General features: G+C 44.4%; 1 protein-coding gene across 1 annotated transcript; it reads left to right on the top strand.

The window, feature by feature from the left end:
- The first annotated feature begins 760 nt into the window (after positions 1-760).
- Positions 761-13,245, top strand: Ccn6 (cellular communication network factor 6). The gene is made up of 5 exons (XM_021175287.2): positions 761-823; positions 5,692-5,989; positions 9,087-9,329; positions 10,905-11,098; positions 12,680-13,245. The coding sequence occupies exons 1-5, from the start codon at positions 776-778 to the stop codon at positions 12,959-12,961; spliced, it is 1,065 nt and encodes a 354-aa protein (XP_021030946.1). The 5' UTR covers positions 761-775; the 3' UTR covers positions 12,962-13,245.

Genomic DNA, 13,245 nt, shown 5'->3' with positions numbered 1-13,245 from the left:
GTAACTTACTTTTTAGATTTTTAAAGATTGTTTTAACTGATACACAAAAACAAAATTATATGTATTAATGGGCATCTTGTAGTGTTTCATATGTTAAAAACATTCTCACTATTTCTAATTTGGAAAATCTAATTGGGAAAACCTAATTGGGAAAACCTAGGGTTAATTTTCTCTTGTCTCCCACAAAACTACAACTGCAGATAGGAGCCTAGTTTAAGCAAATGTGCTGTGGGGAGTCTACTTACACCCACTAGGTTAACCCCTTATCATTGCCCCGGGGGTGATATGTGTTGGAGTATAGGACGACATGGGGTGGGGGCTGTTCACCAGCTCAGCAAATGCCTCTAGAATCTGCTGTTGGTAGGACATGAAACTCAAGTGACATGAAATGGGGAGAGACTGGACCAACACCCGGCAGAGAAATCAGAGACACCAAGGGCAAGGTGGGAAAGATGTCCAATGCCACCCAACTCCTGGAAGACGGGCTTGGATCTCAAGAACAGGATGCTGGTCCTCCCTCAGAGAAAAGCCTCTACTTGCTCTTACATAGTCCCTGTAGGAAGGCGTTGGCCCCTCCTTGACACACACTGTGCAGACCCAAGGAGCTTCTAGAAGTCCAATGAAATACGCAGGGCACTGGGATAGATCCTCAGACGGAAAGTGCAGCCCGGGAGTCTGAAGCCCAGGAGGTGGAGACGTGGTTCCCTGTGCAGGAGACAGGGGAGCTTTGTGCCGGGCGCTTCTCCATCTCTCCATCCTCCCACGGTCCGGCAACATGCGTAGGCTCCTCTTTTGCACTCTGCTCATTACTGGGCTGACACAGGTAAGTCCTTGTTTCACATTCAGACTCCAGCTGTACATATCCAGGCCCAAAGTAAAGCTGCAAGGTAGAAATGGGGGAAATATACGGGTAATTATTTAATGAGAAATGGGGAGCCATTTTCCTTTCCAGAAAGTTCAGTTTTAGCTTGGGAGTTTCGTCTCGATGCTGGACACTTCCCCCTTTGAGGTGTACACACTGAAGCCTTCTTGCAATGTGTGAACAGTCCACTAGTGTTCCCTTATATCTATTTACAGAGTCCACCCCAGCTCTCGGATGGGTAGCACTGACCGCCACAGCTGTAAACATGATCCCTTCATGAAAGGTTACAGGCGCGGGCGGGCGGGCACAAGGGCAGGCGGGCTCACCTTTCCACAGCTTGCAGCATGCAAAATGCTCCTGGCAAAAAAAACGGGTTTGGCAATGATTTTTCCCCCCCCAGTTAAGCCTGTCCTTGTTTGAAAGGAACGCTTAGGAAGGAACATTTAGTTTTAAACTTTTACTATTACTTTATCTTTTCTCAAGCCTTGGGTCTTTCACTTTTTGTGAGTGAATCTGTCCGTGGAAGCTCTAAATAATTCGGAGGGCAGAGCATATGAAGTTTAATTTAAAATGAGCAATTCATTGCCTTAGTGTTTTTGAATGAGAAGATTAAAGCAGCGTTGTTGATTTATTTACATGAAGGTCATTGCTGGCTCTGACCTCTTCCGGTGACATAGAAAACATGGAAGGCTAAGGAGTTGGATGGAGCTGAACCTGGCCGGGGCAGCAGAGGTATTCTATACAGTAAGGGGAGTTGTTATGCTGTCTAGAGGTGTGAGGTTTCAGAAGGCTCCTAAGAAGGATGGCAGCGATGGGTTCTTCCTGCTGGCACAGCTGGAGGACATTTCTTCAATAGCTCTGTGCCCAGCTCTCAGGAGAGGCAGGTGGTTACTGTCAACTGAGGACTAGGGCATGCATGTTCTTTTTCTTTTTTTTCTTTTTTTTTTTTAGGTTTTTCTTTTTTTTTTTTTTTTTTTTTTTTTTTTTTTTTTTTTAGAGCATGTTCTTAAACAGCAAATATTCTAGCACACAGAGAAATGTACAGAACATAAAACAAGTGCAAATACAAAAAGATATTGTACTTAGACCACAAATTATCATTTGTGATTAATTTTGCCTTAGTTATGTGTGGGTTTTTTGTTTGTTTTTTGTTTTGCTTTATTTTGGTCATGGTGATGAAATACCTGAAAAATAATTAAGGGAAGGTTTATCTTGGCTCTCGGTTTCAGTTCATGGTTGTTGGCTGGACATTTCAGCCTCTGATGAGACACAACATGGCAGCAGAAGTGTGTGATAGAGTAGGCAACTCATCTCACAGAGAGAAAAACCAGAGAAAGAGGATGTTATGAAATATAAAGAGGCAAGGTGTGCCCCTGAGAAATTACGCCATGCAACAGATCTGGTATAAAGCGAGTTTATTGGGGGAAGGGAGAAGAGTGGGGGCCTGGGGAAGGAAGAGAGGCATCAAGTGAGCCATGATGGGGGGCAGCAGAGAGGGGAGAAAGGGGCTCCAAGGATAAAGAGGGAGAGAGAGAGAATGTGGAGAACAGAGAGAGCTGGGTGGCAGGCAGTCCTTTTATACACAGCCTGCACCTGCTGCACCTGGTGGCAGGGGCAGGTGATGGTGGCAGGTGATGATGCAAGCAGAAATTAGGTCCCCGAGAGCAGCCTAGTGGAATCACCTGTGAGCTAGCAGAGGCAGGAGACACGATGTACTGATACAGCCCCAGTGATGCACTTCAGTAAGGTGCAGTCTTCCAGTTGTCCATTCAACTGCGAATCTACAAATGTGTGAATCCATGGGTCAGGTCAGCACACTCCTGACAGCTGCTCCCCCCAGAGTCCACTTATGAGTAGTGATGACCAGGGGTGTGTGTACATATGGCATAAGTGTGAGCACACATGTATGTGCTCATGTCTGTGTCTGTATAGTAGTCAGTGTTCAGCACTGAGTGCCTGCCTCTAACTCTCCACCTTATTTTGTGAGTCAGGGTTTCTCACTGAAACTGGACCTTGTGGTTTCATCTAGACTGGTTGCCTGTAAGCCTGGGGGACTGATTCTTCTGTTTTGACCCCTAGGCCAAACTTTTCTGGGGCACACTTACAAACATAACCAAGGGTTTGATGACATCACTGATATGGCGAATAGCTACTAGATATCAAACACTATGCTAGACATTTAGTCCATATCTTAATCACCTTAACTGTCCAAACAACTGTACCAAGAGCATATTAAGCTCATTTCACAGAAGACTGATGCTCAAAGAACAAATAATAGGAAATTAGTTAAGATCACAGAGCTGGCCCAAAGCTCAGCTCTGTTTTAAGAACATTCTCTTGCTTCATTCTGTGGTCTCAAGATGTTGCTTTTAAAACAAAATACCTGAAAAGGAAAATATGCAAACTTCCTTATATTATCAACATATTTTCTCTTTCTTATGAGACCTAGTTGGTGTACTTTTACATTACAGTCTATTATAATTTCCTTGGTAATTTTTGTGAGATGAGTCTCCTAGCCAAAAAAAAAAAAAAAAAAAAAAAAAAAATTATCTGGAATGTTTTATTCCTTCATTAAAAACTCTCTGTGCATGCCACTCAGGTGTTGGGTCTCACCGTTCACTGTGGTTGAGACAGTTTTCCTGTCCTGGCTTACGTGGGACAGGTGGCCCATGAGCTTCTGGGCCGCTCCTGTTTCCACCTCCATGTGCTGGAGGACATGCTCTGTGGCTGGGGTGCAGACTCATGCTCTGCATTGCTGGAATATGGACGCATGCTCTGCATTGCTGGGGTATAGGCGTATGCTCTGCATTGCTGGGGTACAGGTGCATGCTCTGTGTTGCTGGCATATAGATGCATGCTCTGCATTGCTGGGGTACAGACACATGCTTTGCACTGCTGGTGTACAGATGCATGCTCTGCACAGTGTGTGGCTTTACATGCCTTCTGAACTCCTGTCCTCACATTTGCAGTAAATTTCTCCACGGAGCCATCCTTGGCCCCATTTGCTTGTCTTTATGTTAGGCTCACTGAATTCTAGGTTGACAGCTTGGGGTTTTGTCTTTCCTGTTAGCATCGTCTCTGGGTACCTTTCTCCTCCCTCTTGCTTCTTTAGCTAAGTCACTTCTCTTCTGTAGGTAATGCTTCTCTCTTCTCAGGTCACTAGCATGACTTTCTCTTATTCATGGATTTCCCCCAGTGTTACTCTTTAATTTTTGAGATGGTCTAAAGATATTTCAAGACTGGAAAAGAAACATTTCCAGGTGGACAATTTGGAGAGTGGACACTGCATGAGGGAGTATATTAGTCAGTTTTGCATTGCTAAGGACTAAATGTCTGACAGAAATATTTGGCTCCTGTTTCATAGGGCTTCCTTCCTGGGGGGTAAAGGTCAGGAGGTAGAGCAGTTCAGATCACGATGGAGAGGCAGCTCACATTGCAGTGGACCAAGAAGCAGGCAGGGGTAATGGGATCAATACACCCATTCTCTCCCCAGTGGCTTATTCTAGCCAACCAGAGCTCCCCACCCCCTACTCCCAAAATAGCACCACAAGCCAAGGACCAAGTTTTCAAAGCAGCCATGTTGATATTTCCATTCCAATAGGGAGAGAGTGTGGTGTGGTGTAAACAGCAGGGCGTGGTGGGGTATGGAGGGCAGCCATGGCCAGGGCAGGCAGGGCTCCAAAGGTCCCACACTCACAAGTGTGCATGGTAAGCCACAGACAGTGTGGAGCACTGGGGTGATACAATCAGATACAGTGGTATTTAGTACCTGTGAAAAGAGAAAGAATAGACCAGAGAATGTGAGCGAGGAGCTTGGATGACTCCAAATACTGTCTGGGTGCAGGACAAGGGCCTCTGGGTAGTCAGCTATGTGGGCCCACAGGTCAATGGGGCTATCTCCGTTGGGAATTCAGTTTTGCAGATCCAAGCATGGGAGAAAACAGAAGATGAGGAGGTGAACAAGACTGCCAGGTATGCAGAACAGAACAATGCATCAAAGTAACAGAGCTCATGTGTCCAGGGTGCCATTCAACTTAGGCTAAGCGGCTGGGAGATCTGGGATGGTGGTCCGGTGTGATGAAACCAAGGGAAAGGAGTTTACACTGAAGCTCGAGGGACTTGTGCCCTGTGAGCCTGGAGTGACTTGAACTGACTTAAAAAGTCACCGTGAATGCTGAATAAATGTGACTGTGTAGAAATCACCCAAGGAAAAACTAATAGTGGGCTGGACTGGACCATAGTGGTAGGAGAGAGGCAGGAGGCCGGGCAGTAGTGGTGATGGTGGTGTTTTAAAGGTGTGACCAATAAGATTTGTCAATGACATTGGATGTTAAGGTGTGAGCCCAACATGACCCAATGTATAAGGTCTTTTGGGGGAAAATATATTTGCTTAAGTAGGGTGGAAAAAGACTGGAAAAGAACAGAGAGTGTGGTCCATCTAGGTGGAACAGTTAAGCAGGCCCTTTTAATGAGTTCTGAAGGGTGGGCTGGTTGGGAGACAAAGAGAGGGAAGGGAGGGATCTTAACTAAGATGCTTCAGCGCAAACATCAGGAGGATGAAAGCTATGCAGCACAGGAGACCAAGGGGCAGTGCTGTGGTGGTAATGGAGTCAGGGTTGTGAGGGGAAGGAGGTGGAAGAGGAAGAGGAGGGAGAAGAGGAAGAGGAAAGAATGAGGAATTGGAAACCAATTGAAGTTGGGAGTGGCCATGCCAAATACTAATGTTGAAACTTACCAGACTGTAGCCCACCTGTTTGGCATATATCTCCTCCAGACCCATGAGTAGTCTCAGAATCCTCCTCTAACGTCACCTTTATCACCAAATGAAGCTCTGCTGCAGGACACAGGGCAGTGCACCGCAAGACTCGACCCCTGGAGGGCAGCCTGGAGCAGCATTGGAGGTGTATCAGCGTGCAGAGGTCTGCCGCTGGCCCTGCAGATGCCCCCCGCAGAGGCCCACTTGTCCTCCTGGGGTGAGTTTGGTGAGGGATGGCTGTGGATGCTGCAAAGTCTGTGCCAAGCAACCAGGAGACACCTGTAACGAAGCCGAGATCTGCGACCCCCACAAAGGCCTGTACTGTGACTACTCCGGGGACACGCCTAGGTACGAGACAGGCGTGTGTGCATGTAAGTAGGCTCATGGGAAAAGGCTGAATTGAGACACATTTCTACTCCTATAACTTAATTCAGAGTGGAGAATTCAGTTTGGCTAAATACAAGATGGATTTAGATTTTGCATACCTGTGGGTGTTACTGGATGACATATGAAGTCCATAGATACGTGATTGAAAGCCTATTATTTTATATTGTATTAAAGTTATAACGTAGTTCTCAGCTGAATTTTGTTGTTGTTTTGTCTTTTTTGGGGGGGCAGGGGGAAGGTCTCCCTACTTGATCCTGGCTGCCCTGGAACTTGCTCTATAGACCAAGCCGGCCTAGAACTCATAGAGACCCACCTGCCTCTGCCTTGGCTATTGTCAGCATGCTGTCATTTCAGATGGTCTGAGTCAGACATGAACTGAGACCCAGTTAAAGGCGTGTGCCACCACACCTGTCTCAAGTAGCTGCTTTTCATGATAGAATATAGAAAAGATTATGTCTACAGGATCTGACTTCAAAATGGCAATTTTTGTTAATACTGTCTGAAATAAATCTGAATTCAGCCACTCCTGTAAGGAGGAAATAATCCTCTTTAGAAATGTATGACATAAAATGTGAGGATATAGCCATGGTCTTCACTTTCTGCTTTATTCTCCGTCTGACTAACCACTGGGTCCTCACCCTCATCACCAAACATTTGCAAACCTGATTCTGGGCTCTCTGGGTCTTAGTTCATGTCTGACTCAGACCATCTGAAATGACAATGGGCTGACAATAATCCAGAATGACAAATAATTTAGGACACATAACATTTCTAGTAAAAGCCAAGTACTCAGTACTAGTCACCACAGGGAAGTTCAAGTGGGAATGCAGGACCTCAAATTGTTGGCCAAGGATGGACCTATACCTAGACCACAGTTTGATCTGTAGCTGGTACCTCATCAGAGCATAGCTCTGCCATCTGCAGAGCCTATCCCTGCTGCACAGAGGCAGAACAGTGTAGCGACCACGCAGCCTGGAATGACTAAGCTATTCAGGGGCTTTTATAGAAAATGTGTTGATCTCTGACCACGAACACTGGCTGTAAATCTGTTCTAAAGTCTGTGGATCTTCTTACAGTCTTAGACGTCACTGAGAACTTCTGAGGACTGGACCTTCTGCTAATGTGGGCTTCTTGTCAATTAATAGTCAATGGACTTGTAATGTAAAAGATAGGAATAATAATAATTTAAAAGATAGGAAAAATACGTTTTCTTTAAGAAGACCATTACTGATAGCACAGAAAATTTTTAGTGAGAAGAATGCTGTTTTACATTATTGAAAATTTCCCTAATGTCTGGGGCAATAGGTGAGTAGATCCTTGCATCTGCTCCTCCTCCAAGCTGTTGTTTTTGTGGTTGAAATCTGAGAAGAGCGGCTCCACACGGATATGTCATTAGAAGAGGGTGAGCCATGTCAACATGCGCAGATCCTCACACACACACACTTCTGAGATAGTCAATGTGACACATGATAGCTCCTTAGAAATCAGCTGCATCATAGGATCTGAGACTAAATCAATGAACGTGAATTCTAACACAAAATACCCAAACTCACTGGAGCTGTCTCACATGTGATTCTAGCACTGAGGGGGTTGAGGCAGGATTGGGAGTTTGAGGCCAGCCTGGGCTACACGGGAAGACCTTATTTTTTAAAAACATTTTAAAAAAGTGTTTATGTGTATGGTTGTTCAGCTTTCATGTATGCCTGTGCACCACACATGCAGCTGGCTCTCTCAGCAGTCAGAAGAGGGCACTTGATCCTCTGAGACTGGAGTTGCCACATGGGTGCTGGGAATGGAACGGAGGGGAAGACACTATCTTAAAAAACAAAAACAAAAACAAAAACAAATACAAAGTCACCTGGAGTTGGTCTCCGACTCCGGCATGGCTTTGTCTCTGGGTAAAGTTCCAGTTTCCTATGGTGCACCTATTCAAATGTTATCTCATATGTATTTTAAACTATCACTCTCAGCAGAAAGTTACCACATTTGCTCGAAAAGTCTCAGCGATGGCTATCAGTTTTCCAACATCCTTTTACTTAGAAGTGTGAGTTCCATCACTGGCAACACACATTTGGAGCTGTTTCCTTAGAAGTGACTATCAGACAAGCTACTGCTCACTTTCAAGAAAACCCCTCCCCGTACCCAAGTCTGAACACTCATGGTTTGTCTGAGAGCCTGAAAACCTGACTCCTTGTCTTCTAACACTAGTATTTCCTCCAAGGCTGCTATTGTGCTCTGGCATGCTGAATACTTGATTTACTTTGCCATACAGAATATTATACAAAAATGGGTAGGGTTTAATAGTTAGCTTACTTTACTGTGCCACTTAACACTGTTAAGGTAGCTTTGTCACTCGAGGTACAAGCGCAGGAGAGGCAGAACACAGCTGCTGCCTGTGCTGCCCAAGTCCTGCTAAGGCATCAGTTTCAGCCATGGCTGACTCTCTCCCACTGATGATGTCACACATCAGCGATAATGTCTATCACGTCCCAGGATCTTGAAGAGTTTTGACTTTTCAGATTCTGTAAAAATACTCCAGCCATTCCTGAGTGGTTGTTGGGACACACTGAAATTGCTGGCCTGAAAGGGAAGAGCAGCCCTTGGAGAACATGCATGTCTCCTGTTTTCAGTTACCCTGAAGTACTATAGGTAAACTCTGGTTTCTCCAGACTGCCAATGGATGCATTCTGGCTTGTATTCGTGTAGCTGATAGAATCGCCTCATCCGGTATCAACCACTTATTGATAACCATTTCACTGCAAGCTTAGGACTCCTTTTCTACTTCCTCTTCCTCCTCTTTGCTTTTTTGAGAAGGGTTTCTCTGTATAGCTTTAGGGTGTCTTAGAACTCAACCTGGCTGGCCTTGAACTTGAGATCTGCAGACCTCCGGAATGCTGGGACAATGGTGTGGCCACCACATGACAAACCTTTCTGTAGATGTTTCTGTGAAGGAAATTCTAAAGGAGGCTTAAGGAATTAAGAACTATGTTCAGAAAAGAGACAGTAACAACCGGAGTAGGTCTAACTAACTATAGTACCTAGCTTTTGTTCTTTTTTGGTAATCTGCTTTTTTCTTTTTAGATCTTGTGGCAGTTGGATGTGAGTTCAACAGGGTCTATTACCAGAATGGCCAAGTATTTCAGCCCCATCCACTATTCAGCTGCCTCTGTGTGAGTGGGGCCATTGGATGCACACCCCTCTTCATCCCCAAGCTGGCTGGCAGCAACTGTTCTGCAGCTAAAGGAAGAAGGAAGACTGATCCCCCAAACTGTGGCCGGGGAACCCTGCAGAAGCAGGAGTCAGCAAGCTACAAGACAATGTCAGGTGCGCAGCAGGGCAGTTTCCGAGGGGTCACCTCCTGTGGTTCTTTCCCATTTCTTTATGCACCACAGGCAGTAGGAACTTACTGGTTGCGGGCTAGGGCTAGAGATTTACAGTGACTCAGCATTGAAGTGTTTGCCTCAGGCAGGTATATTCCAAGTATCCAAAAAGAAAACTTGACATTTCGGTTTTGAGAGTAAATATTCTGATTTTAAAAACCTTACTTGATCAGGAAACTTCTGAAATCTTACACCTCTGCTTCTTCGGAAAACTGAACAAATACTGTTTACAAGTACCTTAAAAACAACCCTGTCATTTGTAATCTACTATGACCACCCCAGCTCTTGTATTTCCAAAGTTTTTTTTTATAAGGTACCAGAATAAATGGAAAGTTGATTTAAAAAAAATTTTTTTTGAGAATTAACACATTTTGAGGTTCAAAATATCATTTTCAAAATTGTGGGAATAGCTCCAGTATTCTCAACACTTTAAATCTATGTAGTCAAGAACGCAAATAAGATTCCTGCTTGCTTCTCCTGAGCATGTAGCTGCGGGTGTAAAAGATGCTCTATCTCCCAGGCTGGGGGAAGTTTCCAGACAGGAGCTCCTCTAGGCTTACCTCACTGTGTTCTCAACCAGTATCAAGGGTAAGAGAAATGAGTTTTAGATATTTAAAAATATCTTAGGAAACTGTAACAAACTGAATTAAAGTTTTATAAACCAAGTCATTGCCATTTCTATTTCCTCTAGCTTGTCACATTCCTTGTCAGGCCCACAGTGTTCCCTACGCCCATCACTTAAAAATCACCCGTGAGATATTCAGGGAAGCAACTGTGGATGAGCTTTGAGTGGGGAACAGACCCCCTCCCCCCACTGCCTGCTGCTCAGAAGAAACCAGAAAGAAGATGACAGCTGCTCTATCTCCATGAAAAACCATTAGAGAGACTGTTAGTGTGAACCAGACCCTTGGCTCAAAACAGTAAACAGCGTATCGATTCGTTACCTCAACACATTTCTTTAATGACATCTTGGTAGTAAGGTAGTGAGCAGAGTCTACAGTTAGCAAAGCACAGGCCTAAGACTTTAAGTACTAAGATCACATTGTTTGTATCCAGGCATGGTGATACATGCCTGTATTCTTAATGCTTAGAAGGCAGAAGAGTCACAAGTTAGAGGGCAGTGTGAGCTACACAGCAACAGTATGTCTGGACTATTCTGACTAATGTCCTGGATCCCTCATCCTACCCATGTTTACTTCTGTATTTGCTAAAAGAGTGTCAATCAAACCAAAGACAGACACTGATGGAAACATGAGGCCTGATACTCAGAGGATGGGCGAGGCAGAGTGAAACAAACAGGTCAAGATAAAGAGCCTTGACCCTCTAGGAAACTACAAGGCCACACTTGACTGGAAGGTAACTTAGTAGTTGGAAGGGAAGGGGACTTACAAGTGTAAGCTTTTATCCTTTCACATAAAAAGCCTGAGAACTTTTAAGTACTGACTTAATGTTTAAAAACTGAGTCCGGGTAAGCACATATAATGCACTCATACATATGATCTTCCTCCATTTACTTTAGCTTATAGGAATCTCCCACTTACTTGGAGGAAAAAATGTCTTGTGCAAGCAACAAAGTGGACTCCCTGCTCCAGAACGTGCGGAATGGGAATTTCTAACCGGGTAACCAACGAAAACGCCAACTGTGAAATGAGAAAGGAGAAGAGGCTGTGCTACCTCCAGCCCTGCAGCAGGAACACATCACAGGCAGTGGAGGTAAAGTGTGAGCAGCCGTAACTGAATTATGACACAATGGTCAGGAGTTCCTATGTACATATATTCTAGGGGGAGAGGTTATGCTCGGATCTCATCAAACAAAACCACCTGACCGTGACTCTTAAAGTCAAATTATCTCAGAGGGCAGCAGATGTTAATCTAGCTCAACTCTGCCTCTCTCGGTGTCCTGTCAGTGTGGGTCTTGAGCAGCCCAGTCTCTTGCAGCCCCTCCATGCATACTGTTACTTCAGAGTAGACCTTTCGTGGAGGCTTTTTTTCTTGTTCATATTAATTATAGAGGTGCAACCAAAGTAGTGAATGTAAAAATTCCAGTTGTTACACCACAGCTATGAAGACAGAAGTTCTGATCATAGTTCCATACGACTTGTTGTTTTGGGAGGACCACACCAAAGTGCTCTGTGCATTACAGGGTAAGCTCGCCAAAGGACCATGCTATCCTAAACCAGGCATAAAACTGGAGAGCTGGCTCTATTCTTGATTGAGGCAAGAGAATTATCTTTTTCCTCTCCTCCCCTCCCCTCCCCTCCCATCTCCTCTCCTTTCCTTTTCTTCTCTCTTTGGAGAAAGGGTCTGTACATAGCCCTGGCTGAACTGGAACTCACTATGTAAACCAGACTGGCCTTGGATTCAGAGACATAGCCATTTGCCTCTGCTTCCAAATTAGTAAACAGCCTATCAATTTGTTACCTCAATGAATTTCTTTAATGTACATCCTGAGCTTGACATTTTGGGAGTAAGGTCACGGTGAGTTGAGTCCACAGTTAACGAAGCACAGGTCTAAGAAAATATCAGCCACTTTGATACATGTGCTGCCTGATGGCAGGCAGTATGGTGCTTCCTTCAGTGTAACCATGACACCCTGCTTGTGCACATAGCATATGTATTCATCTATCCACCACCCAGCCCAAACTGTGTGACATGCAGTAAGGAATCTGCTGCGTCTTAGGTAAATGAACACTTAATAAGGCATAGCTCTTGAAATGACACAAAACAAGAAGTTTTCGTTTACTGGAAAACTGAATGAAAGATATAACAGGAAACATGAGAATCTGATAGAATGACAGAGGGAAGGCGAGGGCACTTTATAGAGAAGGGTCCTACTTGTCACAAGCAACTATTTAATAGATCCTATAAGTCAAGTCAAGCCGAATTAAAAGTATAAAAGCAGGATTTATTTGTAGCAGCTCTTGGGTGGGTACACTGGTCTCAGAGAATGGGGCCATGGAAATTGCCATGCACACAAGGTGATGGGAGTGCATAGAGGAGTGCAGGGACAGAAAGAGTCATGTGGAACAGGAAGCCCAGCCCCTGGGCTGTAGAGTTCAGGGAAGAGGACTGGGTATGGCAGCCATATTCTTTAACAGGTAGGGACTGAGGGACAGGGAGAGCCTGGAGGGCAAGTCTGCTTTGATATGCTCAACAGGCACCTCAGCCGCTTTTCTCATGTCTGAAATCCAACATTATTAGTGCCCAAGAAATAACTATAGCTAATATCTGTCTAATTCTTAAGTTATTGTAATCAAACTTAAAGAATAACCTTTTAACTTTGTTCCTTTTCAGATCCCCAGAGGAGCAACATGTCAACCCACTTTCCAACTCCCCAAAGCTGAAAAATTTGTTTTTTCTGGATGCTCAAGTACTCAGAGTTACAGACCCACTTTCTGTGGAATATGCCTGGACAAGAGATGCTGTGTCCCCAACAAGTCTAAAATGATTACTGTTAGCTTTGACTGCCCCAGTGAAGGGTCGTTTAAGTGGCAGATGCTGTGGATCACATCTTGTGTGTGTCAGAGGGACTGCAGAGAACCAGGAGATATATTTTCTGAGCTCAGGATTCTATAGAGCCAAACAGGGAGGCAAGGTTAAGGCTAAGCCATTCATGCCATAAGGAAAACCCTGATGTAGCTACACAAGGGCGAAAAGCTTACTTAAGGGACTTAACACACAGATAGTGACCATTCTTTGCTTGCTATATTTGTGACAAGAGAAGATTCTAAAACATATACTAATAAAACAAAAACGAATGCTTGAAGAATTTTAAATAGAACTCATTTCTTGAGTATAGCCTATAATTAAGTAATATACAGGTAAATGGCCCCAGGTAAAAATTACATACATAATGAAAA

This window comes from Mus caroli, unplaced genomic scaffold (genome assembly GCF_978045245.1).
Source record: "Mus caroli unplaced genomic scaffold, Mus_caroli_1 scaffold_9, whole genome shotgun sequence".
In the NCBI taxonomy this organism is placed as follows: domain Eukaryota; kingdom Metazoa; phylum Chordata; class Mammalia; order Rodentia; family Muridae; genus Mus; species Mus caroli.
Note: the sequence above shows the minus strand (reverse complement) of the source record. Positions and strands in the feature narration are given on the sequence as shown.

What these genes read in the sequence shown, in the direction of transcription:
- Ccn6 (XM_021175287.2), top strand. Translation starts at nt 776, where the DNA reads ATGCGTAGGCTCCTCTTTTGCACTCTGCTCATTACTGGGCTGACACAG. An exon ending in AAGCTACAAGACAATGTCAG is followed by an intron (nt 9,330 to 10,904) that starts GTGCGCAGCAGG and finishes CATTTACTTTAG; the next exon opens with CTTATAGGAATCTCCCACTT. An exon ending in ACACATCACAGGCAGTGGAG is followed by an intron (nt 11,099 to 12,679) that starts GTAAAGTGTGAG and finishes GTTCCTTTTCAG; the next exon opens with ATCCCCAGAGGAGCAACATG.